The 16,142-nt window shown below is 37.0% G+C and overlaps 2 protein-coding genes across 2 annotated transcripts in view; one reads left to right on the top strand and one right to left on the bottom strand.

The window, feature by feature from the left end:
* The window catches only part of LOC134433281 (sucrase-isomaltase, intestinal-like), a 117,334-nt gene extending 101,629 nt beyond the window's left edge, over positions 1-15,705 (top strand). The window contains 8 exon segments of the mRNA XM_063182153.1: positions 2,672-2,696; positions 2,699-2,745; positions 2,747-2,788; positions 4,866-5,014; positions 9,901-9,981; positions 12,046-12,106; positions 15,564-15,584; positions 15,586-15,705. Coding sequence (XP_063038223.1) covers positions 2,672-2,696; positions 2,699-2,745; positions 2,747-2,788; positions 4,866-5,014; positions 9,901-9,981; positions 12,046-12,106; positions 15,564-15,584; positions 15,586-15,705 — 546 coding nt within the window.
* A 33-nt stretch (positions 15,706-15,738) lies between these two features.
* The window catches only part of LOC134433280 (maltase-glucoamylase-like), a 68,079-nt gene continuing 67,675 nt past the window's right edge, over positions 15,739-16,142 (bottom strand). The window contains exons 25-26 of the mRNA XM_063182152.1: positions 16,070-16,125; positions 15,739-15,830 (exon numbers count right to left, since the gene is read on the bottom strand). Of these exons, the coding sequence (XP_063038222.1) occupies positions 15,739-15,830; positions 16,070-16,125 (148 nt within the window). The remainder of the gene's footprint in view (positions 15,831-16,069; positions 16,126-16,142) is intronic.

Genomic DNA, 16,142 nt, shown 5'->3' with positions numbered 1-16,142 from the left:
GATCAATATTTGTGGGGTTTTGAGAAATTCCCAATTTTGGCCTCATTTTTTAGGGGATTTTTGGTGTTTTGGGGGTTGAATTTTGTGGGGTTTTTGAGAAATTCCCAATTTTGGGGCTCATTTTTAGGGGAAATTTTGGTGTTTTTGGGATCAATATTTGTGGGGTTTTGAGAAATTCCCAATTTTGGCCTCGTTTTTAGGGGATTTTTGGTGGTTTTGGGGTTGAATTTTGTGGGGTTTTTGAGAAATTCCCAATTTTGGGCTCATTTTTAGGGGAATTTTTGGTGTTTTGGGGTTGAACTTTGTGGGGTTTTTGAGAAATTCCCAATTTTTGGGCTCATTTTTATGGGTTTTTTTGGTGTTTTTGGGGTTGAATTTTGTGGGGTTTTTGGGAAAATTCCCAATTTTGGCCTCATTTTTAGGGGAATTTTGGTGGTTTTGGGGTTGAATTTTGTGGGTTTTTTTTGGGAAATTCCCAATTTTGGCCTCATTTTTAGGGGAATTTTGGTGGTTTTGGGATCAACATTTGTGGGGTTTTTGGGAAATTCCCAATTTTGGTCTCATTTTTAGGGGAATTTTGGTGTTTTTGGGATCAATATTTGTGGGGGTTTTTGAGAAATTCCCAATTTTGGGCTCATTTTTATGGGAATTTTGGTGGTTTTTGGGATCAATATTTGTGGGGTTTTTGAGAAATTCCCAATTTTGGTCTCAATTTTATGGGAATTTTAGTGGTTTTGGGTTGAATTTTGTGGGGTTTGTGGGAAATTCCCAATTTTGGCCTCAGTTTTAGGGGATTTGGCCTCATTTTTAGGGGATTTTTGGTGTTTTGGGGTTGAATTTTGTGGGGTTTTTGGGAAATTCCCAATTTTGGCCTCATTTTTAGGGGAATTTTGGTGGTTTTGGGATCAATATTTGTGGGGTTTTTGGAAATTCCCAATTTTGGCCTCATTTTTAGGGGATTTGGGCTCATTTTTAGGGGAATTTTGGTGTTTTTGGGATCAATATTTGTGGGGTTTTGAGAAAATTCCCAATTTTGGCCTGCATTTTTAGGGGAATTTTGGTGGTTTTGGGATCAACATTTGTGGGGTTTTTGAGAAATTCCCAATTTTTGGCCTCATTTTTAGGGGAATTTTGATGTTTTTGGGATCAATATTTGTGGGGTTTGTGTGAGAAATTCCATTTTGGGCTCATTTTTAGGGGATTTGGGGTTTGTTTTCATGGAATTTTATGGGATTTTTTGGGCTCATTTTTTGGGATTATTGGGGTTTATTTTCATGGGATTTTGGGGGTGGATTTTATGGGATTGGGGGTTTATTTTGATGGAATTTGGGGGCTCATTTTTGGGGATTTTTGGCTCGTTTTTATGGAATTTAGGGTTTATTTTTGTGGGATTTTGGGGTGGATTTTATGGGACTTTTGGGCCTCATTTTGATGGGATTTTTGGGCTCATTTTGATGGGATTTGGGGTTTATTTTTTTTGGGATTTTGGGGTGGATTTTATGGGATTGGGGGCTCATTTTAATGGAATTTGGGGTTTATGTTTTGTGGGATTTTGGGGTGGATTTTATGGGATTGGGGGCTCATTTTGATGGGATTTGGGGTTTATTTTGGTGGGATTTTGGGGTGGATTTTATGGGATTTTGGGGCTCATTTTGATGGGATTTGGGGCTCATTTTTATGGAATTTGGGGTTTGTTCTCGTGGGGTTTTGGGGTGGATTGTATGGGATTTTGGGGTTTGTTTTCATGGAATTTTGGGATGGATTTTATGGGATTTGGGGGCTCATTTTTATGGGATTAGGGGTTTATTTTGATGGGGGTTTTTGGGGTCATTTTGATGGGATTTGGGGTTTATTTTCGTGGGATTTTTGGGGTGGATTTTCTGGGATTTTTGCCTCATTTTGATGGGATTTTGGGGTGGATTTTATGGGACTTTTGGGCTCATTTTGATGGGATTTTTTGGGCTCATTTTGATTGGATTTAGGGTTTATTTTTTTTGGGATTTTGGGGTGGATTTTATGGGATTTTTGGGCTCATTTTAATGGAATTTGGGGTTTGTTCTCGTGGGATTTTGGGGTGGATTTGATGGGATTTGGGGCTCATTTTGATGGGATTTGGGGTTTATGTTTGTGGGATTTTGGGGTGGATTTGATGGGATTTGGGGCTCATTTTTTTGGAATTTGGGGTTTATTTTCGAGGGATTTTGGGGTGGATTTTATGGGATTTTAGGCTCATTTTGATGGGATTTGGGGCTCATTTTGATGGGATTTGAGGTTTACTTTCATGGGATTTTGGGGTGGAGTTTTTGGGATTTTTTGGACTCATTGGTTTGGGATTTTTGGCTCCTTTTTTTGGGATTTTTGGGCTCATTTTGATGGATTTGGGGTTTATTTTCGTGGAATTTTGGGGTGGATTTGATGGGATTTTAGGCTCATTTTGATGGGATTTTGGGGCTCATTTTGATGGAATTTGGGGTTTATTTTCGTGGGATTTTGGGGTGGGTTTTATGGGATTTTTGGGCTCATTTTTTTGGGATTTTGGGCTGGGTTTTTTTGGGACTTTTCACTGCCTTTCATGGGATTTTTTTGGGTTCGTTCTGATGGGACTTTGATCTCATTTTTGGGGGGATTTTGGACTATTTTTTTGATGGGATTTTGGCCGTTTTTGGGGCAGACCGGGGCCGACATCTGCGGCTTTTTCGGGAGCCGTCGTTCGAGCTCTGCGCCCGCTGGATGGAGCTCGGCGCCGTTCTACCCCTACGCGCGCAACCACAACGGCAACCGCGACAAGGTGCCAAAACCCACCCCAAATTCACATTTCTCCCGAAAATTTCCCCAAAATCCGCTTTTTCCCCCGTTATTTCCCTTTTAATTCCCATTATTTTCCCTTTTTTTCCCCATATTTCCCTTTATTTCCCCATTATTTCCAAATTTTTCCCAATTTTTCCCAGTTTTTTCCAGAATTTTTCTCATATTTTTCCCCATATTTTCCCTTTATTTTCCCCATTATTTCCAATTTTTCCCAATATTTCCCATATTTCTCCTTTATTTCCCCAATATTTTTCCTTTTATTCCCATTAATTTTTCCCATTATTTCCCTAATATTTTCCCTTTATTTCCCTTTATTTTCCTAATATTTCCCCCATTATTTCCCCCATATTTTCCATTATTTTTGTATTTTCCCCATTATTTCCCTGATATTTCCCCAATATTCCCCAATATTTCCCCATTTTTTCCAGAATTTTTTCTCATATTTTCCCCATATTTTCTCTTTATTTTCCCCATTATTTCCAATTTTTCCTTTTATTTCCAATTTTTTCCCTTTATTTCCCCAATATTTTTCCTCACTTTCCCATACTTTCCCTTTATTTCACCATTTTTTCCCATTTATTTCCCCAATATTTTCCTTTTTATTCCCCGTAATTTGTTTCCCATATTTTCCCATTAATTTCCTGTATTTTCCCCCATATTTTCCATTTATTGTTCCAATATTTTCCCATTTTTCCCATATTTCCCCCATTATTTTTTATATTTCCCCATTAATTTTCCCACATTTCCCCATTATTTCCCTCAAATTTCCACAAGAATTCCCTTATTTCCATTTTTCACCCCCATGACCCAAAAATCCCCATTTTCACCCAATGACTCAAAATTCAATTTTTTCCCTATTTAACCAAAATCTCATTTTTTCGCCCCATTTCAGCGCCAGGACCCGCTGGCCTGGAACTCCACCTTTGTGTCGCTGTCCCGGTGCCAGATTATCCAATTAGCAATTAATGACCCCGTTAATTACCCAATTAATGACCCCATTCATGACCCCAAAAATCCCCATTTTTCACCCCAAAACCAAACCCTCCATTTTCCCCAAATGACCCAAAATCCCCATTTTTTCAGATTCCCCAATTAGCAATTAATGACCCCGTTAATTACCCAATTAATGACCCCATTCATTACCCAATGACCCAAAATCCCCGTTTTTCACCCCAAACCCCAAAATCGCCATTTCTCACCCCAAACCCCAAACCCTCCATTTTCCACCCAATGACCCAAAATCATCAATTTTTCCCCAATAATCCAAAATTCCATTTTTTCCCCAATGACCCCAAATCCCCGTTTCTCACCCCAAACCCCAAAATCGCCATTTCCTCCCCTTTGCCAAAAATCCCCAATTTTTGACCCCAAATCACAAACTCCCACTTTTTCACCCAATGACTCAAAATCCCCATTTTTCACCCAATGACCCAAAATTGCCATTTTTCACCCGATGACCCAAAATTGCCATTTTTAACCCAATGACTCAAAATTCAATTTTTTCCCTATTTAACCAAAATCTCGTTTTTTCGCCCCGTTTCAGCGCCAGGACCCGGTGGCTGGAACTCCACCTTCGTGTCGCTGTCCCGGTGCCAGATTATCCAATTAATGACTCAATTAATGACTCAATTAACCAAAACCTCGAATGTTCAATTATCCCAAAATTCAATTTTTTTCCCTATTTAACCAAAATCTCGTTTTTTTTCCCCATTTCAGCGCCAGGACCCGGTGGCCTGGAACTCCACCTTCGTGTCGCTGTCCCGGTGCCAGATTATCCAATTAATGACTCAATTAATGACTCAATTAACCAAAACCTCGAATGTTCAATTATCCAAAATTCAATTTTTTCCCTATTTAACCAAAATCTCGTTTTTTTCCCCATTTCAGCGCCAGGACCCGGTGGCCTGGAACTCCACCTTCGTGTCGCTGTCCCCGGTGCCAGATTATCCAATTAGCAATTAATGACTCAATTAACCAAAACCTCGAATGTTCAATTATCCCAAATAGCCATTTTTTTCCCTTTTTAACCAAAATCTCGTTTTTTTTCCCCATTTCAGCGCCAGGACCCGCTGGCCTGGAACTCCACCTTTGTGTCGCTGTCCCGGCGCGTTCTGGAGCTGCGCTACCGCCTGCTGCCCGCGCTCTACTCGCTGCTCTTCCGCGCCCACGCCCACGGCGACACCGTCGTGCGGCCCCTGCTGCACCAGTGAGCCCCAAAATCGCCGCTTTTCACCCCAAAATTGCCGTTTTGGCAAAAAAAAAAATCACATTTTTCCCGCAAAAAATCGCCATTTTTTCACCCTAAAATTGCCTTTTTTTCAACGGCGAAATGATCATTTCTCACCCCAGAATCGCCTTTTATTCACCCCAAACTCACCTCAAAAATCCCCTTTTTTCACCCAAAAATTGCCTCTTTTCGGGCTCCAAACTCGCCTCTTTTCGGGCCCCAAAAATTGAATTTTTCACCCCAAAATCGCCTCTTTTTCGGGCCCCAAAAATTGATTTTTTTCCCCCCAAAATCCCTCCCTGCCCCTGCTGCACCAGTGAGGCCCCAAAATCGCCGCTTTTCACCCCAAAATTGTCTTTTTGTGGAAAATAATCACATTTTTCCCGCAAAAATCGCCCATTTTTTTCCCCCTAAAATTGCCTTTTTTTTCATCCAAAAAATCGGCATTTTTTCACCCCAGAGTCGCCTCTTTTCGCCCAAAATTCACCTCAAAAATCCCCTTTTTTCACCCAAAAATTGCCTCTTTTCGGGCCCCAAAATTGTGTTTTTTGGGCCCCAAAAATCGCCTTTTTTTTTCACCCCAAAATTACCCATTTTGGCAAAAAAAATCACATTTTTCATGCAAAAATCGCCATTTTCCACCCTAAAGTCCATCATTTTCCAGCCCAAAAATCGCCTTTTTTTGGGCCCAAAATCGCCTTTTTTTCACCCCCAGAATCGCCCCTTTTCACCCAAAATTCACCTCAAAAATCCCCTTTTCTCACCCCAAAATTGAGGTTTTTCTACCCCAAAATTGCCTTTTTCCCTCCATTTTTCACCCCAGAATTGCCCTTTTGTCACCCCAAAATTTCCTTTTTTCATCCCAAAATCGCCTCTTTTTGGGCCCAAAACTTGCCCTTTTTTCAGCCCAAAAATCGCCACTTTTCACCCCAAAATCGCCTCTTTTCAGGCCCCAAAAATTGAATTTTTTCACCCCAAAATCCCTCCCTGCCCCTGCTGCACCAGTGAGCCCCAAAATCGCCGCTTTTTCACCCCAAAATTACCGTTTTGGCAAAAAAAAAAATCACATTTTTCCTGCAAAAATCGCCATTTTTTTCCCCCTAAAAATTTGCCTTTTTATCATCCAAAAAATCGGCATTTTTCACCCCAGAGTCGCCTCTTTTCGCCCAAAAATTCACCTCAAAAATCCCCTTTTTTCACCCAAAAATTGCCTCTTTTCGGGCCCCAAAATTGCGTTTTTTGGGCCCCAAAATCGCCTTTTTTTCACCCCAAAATTACCATTTTGGCAAAAAAAAATCACATTTTTCATGCAAAAATCGCCATTTTCCACCCTAAAGTCATCATTTTCCAGCCCAAAATCGCCTTTTTTTGGGCCCAAAATCGCCTTTTTTTTCGCCCCCAGAATCGCCCCTTTTCACCCCAAACTCACCTCAAAAGTCCCCTTTTCTCACCCCAAAATTGAGGTTTTTCTACCCCAAAATTGCCTTTTTTTCCCTCCATTTTCACCCCAGAATTGCCCTTTTGTCACCCCAAAATTTCCTTTTTTCATCCCAAAATCGCCTCTTTTCGGGCCCAAAACTTGCCCTTTTTTCAGCCCAAAAATCACCACTTTTCACCCCAAAATCGCCTCTTTTCACGCCCCAAAAATTGAATTTTTTCACCCCAAAATCCCTCCCTGCCCCTGCTGCACCAGTGAGCCCCAAAATCGCCGCTTTTCACCCCAAAATTACCGTTTTGGCAAAAAAAAAATCACATTTTTCCTGCAAAAATCGCCATTTTTTTACCCTAAAATTTGCCTTTTTTTCACCCAAAAAAAATCATCATTTTTCACCCCAGAGTCGCCTCTTTTCACCCAAAATTCCCCTCAAAAATTCCCTTTTTTCACCCCAAAAATCGCCTCTTTTCGGGCCCCAAAATCACCTTTTTTTGAGCCCAACATTGTCTCTTTTTCAGCTCCAAAAATCTCCTTTTATGGGGAAAAAAAAATCGCTTTTTTTGCACCGCAATATCCCAGGGTTTTGCCCCAAAAATCATCATTTTTTCACCCCCAAAAATCACCATTTTTTCACCCCCAAAATCCCCATTTTTTCAGCCTAAAATCGCCTCTTTTCGGGCCCCCAAAATCCCCTTTTTTGAGCCCAAAATTGCCTTTTTTCACCCCAAAATTGCCTCTTTTGGGCCCCAAACCCACCTCCTTTCAGGCCCCAAAATTGCCATTTTTCCGCCCCAAAAGTCATCCATTTCCCAGCCCAAAATCCCATTTTTCACCCCAAAATTACCTTTGGTACCCCAAAAATCCCCATTTTAGGGCAAAAAAATCACATTTTTCTTGCAAAAATTGTCATTTTTTCACCCCAAAATTACCTTTGGTACCCCAAATCCCCATTTTAGGGCAAAAAAATCACAATTTTTCTTGCAAAAAATTGTCATTTTTTCACCCTAAAATTGCCTTTTTTTTTACCCAAAAAAATCAGCATTTTTCCACCCCAAACTCACCTCAAAAATCCCCTTTTTTCACCCCAAAATCGCCTCTTTTCAGGCCCAAAAACTCGCCGTTTTTTTGACCCCAAAATCACCATTTTCACCCCCAAATTGCCATTTTGTCACCCCAAAAATTGGCTTTTTTCACCCCAAAATCGCCTCTTTGCGGGCCCAAAAATTGCCTTTTTTCAACCCCAAAATTGCCCGTTTGTCACCCCAAAAAAATCACCTTTTTTGAGCCCAACATCGCCTCTTCTCACTCTAAAAATGATCATTTTTCACCCCAGAAATCGCCTCTTTTCATGCCCAAAAAATCACCATTTTTGGGGCCACCAAAATCGCCTCTTTTCACCCCAAAATCTCCCATTTCGTCAGCCCAAATTCACCCCAAAATTGCATTTTTTTTCAAGCCCAAAAAATCGCCTTTTTTGAGCCCAAAATCGTCTCTTTTTCAGCTCCAAAATCCCCTTTTATGGGCAAAAAAAAAAATCACATTTTCTTCACCCCAAAAATCGCCAATTCTTTACCCAAAAATCGCCATTTTTCCCCCCAAAAAAATCTTCATTTTCCAGCCCAAAAATCGCCTTTTTTCACCCCAAAAACCGTCTCTTTTCAGGCTCCAAAATCAAATTTTTTGGAGCAAAACCTTGCGTTTTTAGAATCATCCTTATTTTATGAATTCTTTTTTAATGAATATTTTATTTTTATTGATAATTTTGGATGATTTTTCGGTGGGATTTGCCCAAAATCGCCTTTTTTGAACCCTTAAAATCACCATTTTTCACCCCAAAAATCGCCTTTTTTTCAGCCCAAAATCTGCTTTTATGGGCAAAAAAAAAAAATATCACATTTTTCACCTCAAAATTGCTGATTCTTTACCCAAAAATCACCATTTTTTCCCCCAAAAAAATCACCATTTTTTTTGCCCCAAAATCACCATTTTCCAGCCCAAAAATCGCCTTTTTTCACCCCAAAATCACCATTTTTTTTGCCCCAAAAAATCCTCATTTTTCCAGCCCAAAAATCGCCTTTTTTTCACCCCAAAAATCGCCTTTTTGGAGCAGAAATTTGCCTTTTTAAAATCCTGGTTATTTTATTCATTATTTAAATGAATATTTTATTTTTATTGATAATTGGGATGATTTTTTTGCGGGATTTGCCCAAAATTTTGGTTTTTTTGCGCAGGTTTGTGGAGGACAGGACGACCGTGGGGCATCCATTGCCTTTTTACGAGCCCAAAAATCGCCTTTTTTCAGCCCAAAATCCCCCTTTATGGCCAAAAAAAAATCACATTTTTCACCCCAAAATCGCCAATTCTTTACCCAAAAATCACCATTTTTTCCCCCCAAAAATCACCATTTCCCAGCCCAAAAATCCTCATTTTCCAGCCCAAAAATCGCCTTTTTTCACCCCAAAAAATCGCCTTTTTGGAGCAGAAAATTTGCCTTTTAAAAAATCCTCCTTATTTTATTCATTATTTTTAATGAATATTTTATTTTTATTGATAATTGGGATGATTTTTTTTGCGGGATTTGCCCAAAATTTTGGTTTTTTTGCGCAGGTTTGTGGAGGACAGGACGACGTGGGGCATCCATTGCCTTTTTACGAGCCCAAAAATCGCCTTTTTCAGCCCAAAAATCTGCTTTTATGGGCAAAAAAAAAAAATCACATTTTTCACCTCAAAATTGCTGATTCTTTACCCAAAAATCACCATTTTTTTCCCCCAAAAAAATCACCATTTTTTTGCCCCAAAATCACCATTTTCCAGCCCAAAAATCACCTTTTTTCACCCCAAAATCACCATTTTTTTGCCCCAAAAAATCCTCATTTTCCAGCCCAAAAATCCTCATTTTCCAGCCCAAAATTCGCCTTTTTGGAGCAGAAATTTGCCTTTTAAAAATCCTCCTTATTTTATTCATTATTTAAATGAATATTTTATTTTTATTGAGAAATTGGGATGATTTTTTTGCGGGATTTGCCCAAAATTTTGTTTTTTTTGCGCAGGTTTGTGGAGGACAGGACGACGTGGGGCAATCGATTGCCTTTTTACGAGCCCAAAAAATCGCCTTTTTTTCAGCCCAAAATCTGCTTTTATGGGCAAAAAAAAAATCACATTTTTCACCCCAAAATCGCCAATTCTTTTACCCACAAATCACCATTTTTTCTCCCAAAAAAATCCTCATTTTCCAGCCCAAAAATCACCATTTTCCAGCCAAAAAAAATCGCCTTTTTTTCACCCCAAAATTCGCCTTTTTGGAGCAGAAATTTGCCTTTTAAAAATCCTCCTTATTTTATTCATTATTTTAAATGAATCTTTTATTTTTATTGATAATTGGGATGATTTTTTTGCGGGATTTGCCCAAAATTTTGGTTTTTTTGCGCAGGTTTGTGGAGGACAGGACGACGTGGGACCTGGACCGGCAGTTCCTGTGGGGGGAGGGGCTGCTGGTCAGCCCCGTGCTGGAAACCCGTGAGAAACGGGGGGAAAATGGGGAAAATTGGGAAAAAATACCAAAAAAATGGGAAAATCCGAAAAAAAATGGGAAATCTCATAAATGTAATGGGGGAAATTGGGAAAAATGCCAAAAAAATGGGGGAAAAAAATCCCCAAAAATGGGGGAAAATCCCAAAAAATGGGGAAAAAAATCCCAAAAAATTCAATGGAGAAATGGGGGGAAAACGGGAAAAATCAAGCAAAATCCCAAAAAAAATGCGAAAATCCGAAAAAAAAATGGGAAATCCCAAAAATTTAATGGGAAATTGGGGAAAATTCCCAAAAATCCAATGGGAGAAATTCCAATAAAAGGGGGAAAATCCCAAAAAACTCAATGGAGAAATGGGGGAAATTGGGGGGAAATTGGGCAAAATCCTAAAAAAAAATGGAAAAATCCTAAAATTTTATGGGGGAAATTGGGAAAAATCCTAAAAAAATGAGAAATCCCAAAAATTTAATGGGGAAAATTGGGAAAATCCTAAGAAAAAAAGGGAAATCCTAAAATTTTAATGGGGAAAATTGGGAAAATCCCTGAAAATCCTAGAAATAAAAGGAAAATCCCAAAAATTTGATGGGAGAAATTGGGAAAAAATCCCGAAAAATGGGGGAAAACAATCCCAAAAAAAAGGGGGGAAATCCCAAAAAACTCAATGGAGAAAAGGGGGGAAAACGGGAAAAATCGGGAAAATCCGAAAAAAAATGGAAATCCCAAAAATTTAATGGGGAGAATTGGGAAAAAATCCCCAAAAATGGGGGCAAAAAATTCAAAAAATGGGGGGAAAAAATCCCAAAAACTCAATGGGGAAAATGGGGGAAATTGGGGGGAAATTGGGAAAAATCCTTTAAAAAGGGGGAAATCCCAAAAATTTAATGGGGAAAATTGGGAAAATCCCAAAAAAATGGTGGGAAAAATCCCAAAAAAAAGGGGGAAAATCCCAAAAAAACTCAATGGAGAAATGGGGGAAATTGGGGGGCAAATTGGGGGGAAATTGGGCAAAATCCTAAAAAAATGGGAAAATCCTAAAATTTATTGGGGAATTGGGAAAAATCCTAAAAAAAAAATGGGAAATCCCAAAAAATTTTAATGGGGAAATTGGGAAAATCCCAAAAAATGGGGGGGAAAATCCAAAAAAAGGGGGGAAAATCCCAAAAAGTCTCAATGGAGAAATGGGGGAAATTGGGGCGAAATTGGGCAAAATCCTAAAAAAATGAGAAATCCTAAAAATTTAATGGGGATATCCCAAAAAAGAATGGGGAAAATTGGGAAAATCCTCCCAAAAATGGGGGAAAATCCCAAAAAAGTCAATGGGGAAAATTGGGCAAAATCCTAAAAAATGGGAAAATCCTAAAATTTAATGGGGGAATCCCAAAAAAGAATGGGGAAAATTGGGAAAATCCCAAAAAACTCAATGGGAAAAATGGAGGGGAAATGGGGAAAAATGGGGGGAAATTGGGAAAAAATCCTAAAAAAAATGGAAATCCCAAAAATTTAATGGGGGAAATTGGCAAAAAATCCCAAAAAAAGGGGGGAAAATCCCAAAAAGCTCAATGAAAAAATGTGGGAAAATCCCAAAAAACTCAATGGGAGAAATGGGGGAAATGTGGGGAAAATTGGGCAAAATCCTAAAAAAATGGGAAATCCCAAAAATTTAATGGGGAAAATTGGGAAAATTCCCAAAACATGGGGGGAAAATCCCCAAAAAGCGGGGGGAATTCCAAAAAACTCAATGGAGAAATGGGGGAAATTGGGGGGAAATTGGGAAAAATCCTTAAAAAAAATGGGGGAATCCCAAAAAAAGTAATGGGGAAAATTGGGAAAAAATCCCAAAAAATCCCAAAAAAAAGGGGGGAAAAAATCCCAAAAATGGGGGGAAAATCCCAAAAAACTCAATGGAGAAATAGGGGGAAAATGGGGAAAAATGGGGGGAAATTGGGAAAAATCCTAAAAAAAATGGGAAATCCCAAAACCCAACTGGAGGAAACCCCAAAAATTCCCAACTTCGGGATTTTGGGGCGCCAAACCCAAATGTTTCCCGCAGGGCGTGAGCGAGGTGCGAGCGTACCTGCCCGACGCGCGCTGGTTCGACTTCCACACCGTCAGTGCCACCAATTAATCATTCATTAATCCGTTCATTGATACTTCATTGTTTATTGTAATATTACATCTCTCTATTAGCAATTCATTTCATTCATCTTCTTCGTTTAATGTTAATGCTCCTGAGCATTTTCAAACTGACCTTTCAGTGAATTTTATTTCTTTTCATTATATTTCATTGAATTTCTTTTAATTTAATTTCTTTGCATTTATTTCTTTTCATTTCATTTAACTTAATTAGTTTAATTGATTTAATTAATGTTTTGTCCATTCTTTTGTCCATTGACTTCCACACCGTCAGTGCCAGCCATTGATCAATCAGTTCATTGATACTTCATTGTTTATTGTTTATTGTAATATTACATCTCTCTATTAGCAATTCATTCATTCATATTCTCCGTTTAATGTTAATGCTCCTGAGCATTTTCAAACTGACCTTTCATTTTATTTCTTTTCATTTCTTTCCATTTCATTTTAACTTAATTAAATTGATTTAATTAATCTTTTGTCCATCCTTTTGTCCATTGACTTTCCACACCGTCAGTGCCACCAATTAATCATTCATTAATCAGTTCATTGATACTTCATACTTCATTGTTTATTGTAATATTACATCTCTCTATGAGCAATTCATTCATTCATCTTCTTCTTTGAATGTTAATGCTCCTGAGCATTTTCAAACTGACCTTTAATTTTTATTTCTTTCATTTCTTTCCATTTCATTTAACTTAATTAAATTGATTTAATTAATCTTTTTGTCCATCCTTTTGTCCATTGACTTCCACACCGTCAGTGCCAGCCATTGATCATTCATTAATGAATCCGTTCATTGATACTTCCTAGTTCATTGTTTATTGTAATCTTTATATCTCTCTATGAGCAATTCATTCATTCATACTTTTCTGTTAATGTTAATGCTCCTGAGCATTTTCAAAGTGACCTTTCATTGAATTTTATTCCTTTTCATTCCTTTCCATTTCATTTAACTTAATTAATTTAATTGATTTAATTAATTTTTTTGCCCATTCTTTTGTCCATTGACTTCCGCACTGTCAGTGCCACCAATTAATCATTCATTAATTCGTTAATTGATACTTAATAGTTCATTGTTTATTTTAATATTACATCTCTCTATTAGCAATTCATTCATTCATATTCTTCTTGTAATGTTAATGCTCCTGAGCATTTTCAAACTGACCTTTAATTTTATTTCTTTTTCATTTTATTTCGTTTCATTTTATTTCGTTTCATTTCTTTTAATTTAATTTATTTTCATTTCATTTAACTTAATTAATTGATTTAATTAATGTTTTTGTCCATTCTTTTGTCCATTGACTTCCACACCATCAGTGCCAGCCATTAATCATTCATCAATCGAGTTCATTGATACTTCATAGTTCATTGTTTATTGTAATATTACATCTCTCTATGAGCAATTCATTCATTCATATTCTCCGTTTAATGTTAATGCTCCTGAGCATTTTCAAACTGACCTTTCAGTGAATTTTATTTCTTTTCATTTTATTTCTTTGCATTTTATTTCTTTTCATTTCTTTTAATTTAATTTATTTTCATTTCATTTAACTTAATTAATTTAATTGATTTAATTAATTTTTTGCCCATTCTTTTGTCCATTGACTTCCGCACCGTCAGTGCCACCAATTAATCGTTCATTAATTCGTTAATTGATACTTAATAGTTCATTGTTTATTTTAATATTACATCTCCTCTATGAGCAATTCATTCATTTCATATTCTTCTTTTAATGTTAATGCTCCTGAGCATTTTCAAACTGACCTTTAATTTTATTTTATTTCTTTTCATTTTATTTCATTGAATTTCTTTTCATTTCATTTCTTTTCATTTCATTTTAACTTAATTAATTTAATTGATTTAATTAATTTTTTGCCCATTCTTTTGTCCATTGACTTCCACACCGTCAGTGCCAACAATTAATCATTTCATTAATCAGTTAATTGATATTTAATAGTAAGTGATTTATTTTAATACTCATATCTATTAGCAATTCATTCATTCATATTCTTCTTTTAATGTTAATGCTCCTGAGCATTCTAAAACTGACCTTTAATTTAATTTTATTTCTTTTCATTTTATTTCTTTGCATTTCTTCTCTTTTCATTTTATTTCTTTTGCATTTCTTTTCATTTCATTTCTTTTCATTTCATTTCACTTCATTGATTTAATGTAATTAATTTAATTAATTTTTTGCCCATTCTTTTGTCCATTGACTTCCGCACCGTCAGTGCCAACAATTAATCATTTCATTCATCAGTTAATTGATATTTAATAGTTAGTGATTTATTTTAATACTCATATCTATTTAGCCAATTCATTCATTCATATTCTTCTTTGAATGTTAATGCTCCTGAGCATTTCAAACTGACCTTTAATTTTATTTCTTTTCATTTTCTTTTCATTTTATTTTTTTTTTCATTCCTTTTAATTTAATTTATTTTCATTTCATTTAACTTAATTATTTTAATTTAATTGATTTAATTAATTTTTTGTCCATTCTTTTGTCCATTTTTTGGCCATTTTTGGGTCATTTTTTCTATCATTTTTGTCCATTTTTTACCACATTTTTGTAATTTATTGTCCATTGTTTTGTCCAATTTGTGTCCATTTTTTGGTCACATTTTTTCTCATTTTTCTTTAATTTTTGTCCATTTTTTGTCAATTATTTTGTTAATTTTTTCGTCATTCCTCATGTCCATTTTTTTTCCTATTTTTTTGGTCCAATTTTGATCAAATTTTTTGTCATTTTTCTCTAACTCTTTGTCCACTTTTTGTCCATTTTGCTCTATTTTTTTGTCCATTTTTTGTCATTTTTTGGTCATTTTCTCTAGAATTTTTGTCCATTTTTTGGTCATTTTCTCTAAAATTTTTTGTCCATTTTTTACCCAATTTTTGTCCATTTTTTTCTCCATTTTGGATCCTTCCTTGTAATTTTTTGTCCACTTTTTGTCCATTTTGTGTCCATTTTTTGTCCATTTTTTGGTCATTTTCTCTATAATTTTTGTCCATTTTTTTACCCAGTTTTTTACCCAATTTTTGCCCATTTTTTTGTCCTTTTTTTTTGTCCATTTTGGATCCTTCTTTGTAATTTTTTGTCCACTTTTTTCCTATTTTTTGTCCAATTTTTTGGTCATTTTTCCTCTAATTTTTGTCCAAATTTAACCCATTTTTCCCCCCTATTTTTGTCCACTTTTTGTCAATATTTTTTGCCCATTTTTTGTCATTTTTTTCCACTTCTTTTGCCCATTTTTTTGTCATTTTTTTCCCTTTTTTAAAGGAATTTTCCGCTTGAATTTTCACCCCCCTCTCTCACCGCTGATGAATTAAAATTGAAGAATTAATTAACCCATCCTAATTAACACCTAATAATTAATTGAATCATTAACACGGACAAATGTAATGAATTTTTTTTCCGTTCCCAGGACGCGGAGGTCGGCGTCCGGCGGGCAGTTCCGGAACTTTCCGGCGCCCCTGGGTCACATCAACCTCCACATCCGGGGGGGTCTCGTCGTCCCCCAGCAGCTCCCGGCCAACAACACCGCCTTCAGGTCCGAAATTAATTAATTATTAATTGCCTAATAAATCCCTAATAATTCCCTAATAATGGCCCAATAATCCTCCAATGACATCAACCTCCACATCCGGGGGGGTCTCGTCGTCCCCCAGCAGCTCCCGGCCAACAACACCCGCTTCAGGTCCGAAATTAATTAATTATTAAATTGCCTAATAAATCCCTAATAATATCCTAATAATCCCCTAATAATCCTCCAATGACACCAACCTCCACATCCGGGGGGGTCTCATTGTCCCCCAGCAGCTCCCGGCCAACAACACCCGCTTCAGGTCCGAAAATAATTAATTATTAATTGCCTAATAAATCCCTAATAATTCCCTAATAATTGCCCAATAATCCTCCAATGACACCAACCTCCACATCCGGGGGGGTCTCGTCGTCCCCCAGCAGCTCCCGGCCAACAACACCCGCTTCAGGTCCGAAAATA

Source organism: Melospiza melodia, unplaced genomic scaffold (genome assembly GCF_035770615.1).
Source record: "Melospiza melodia melodia isolate bMelMel2 unplaced genomic scaffold, bMelMel2.pri scaffold_171, whole genome shotgun sequence".
NCBI lineage: Eukaryota > Metazoa > Chordata > Aves > Passeriformes > Passerellidae > Melospiza > Melospiza melodia.
This window is presented reverse-complemented; position numbering and strand designations above follow the sequence as displayed.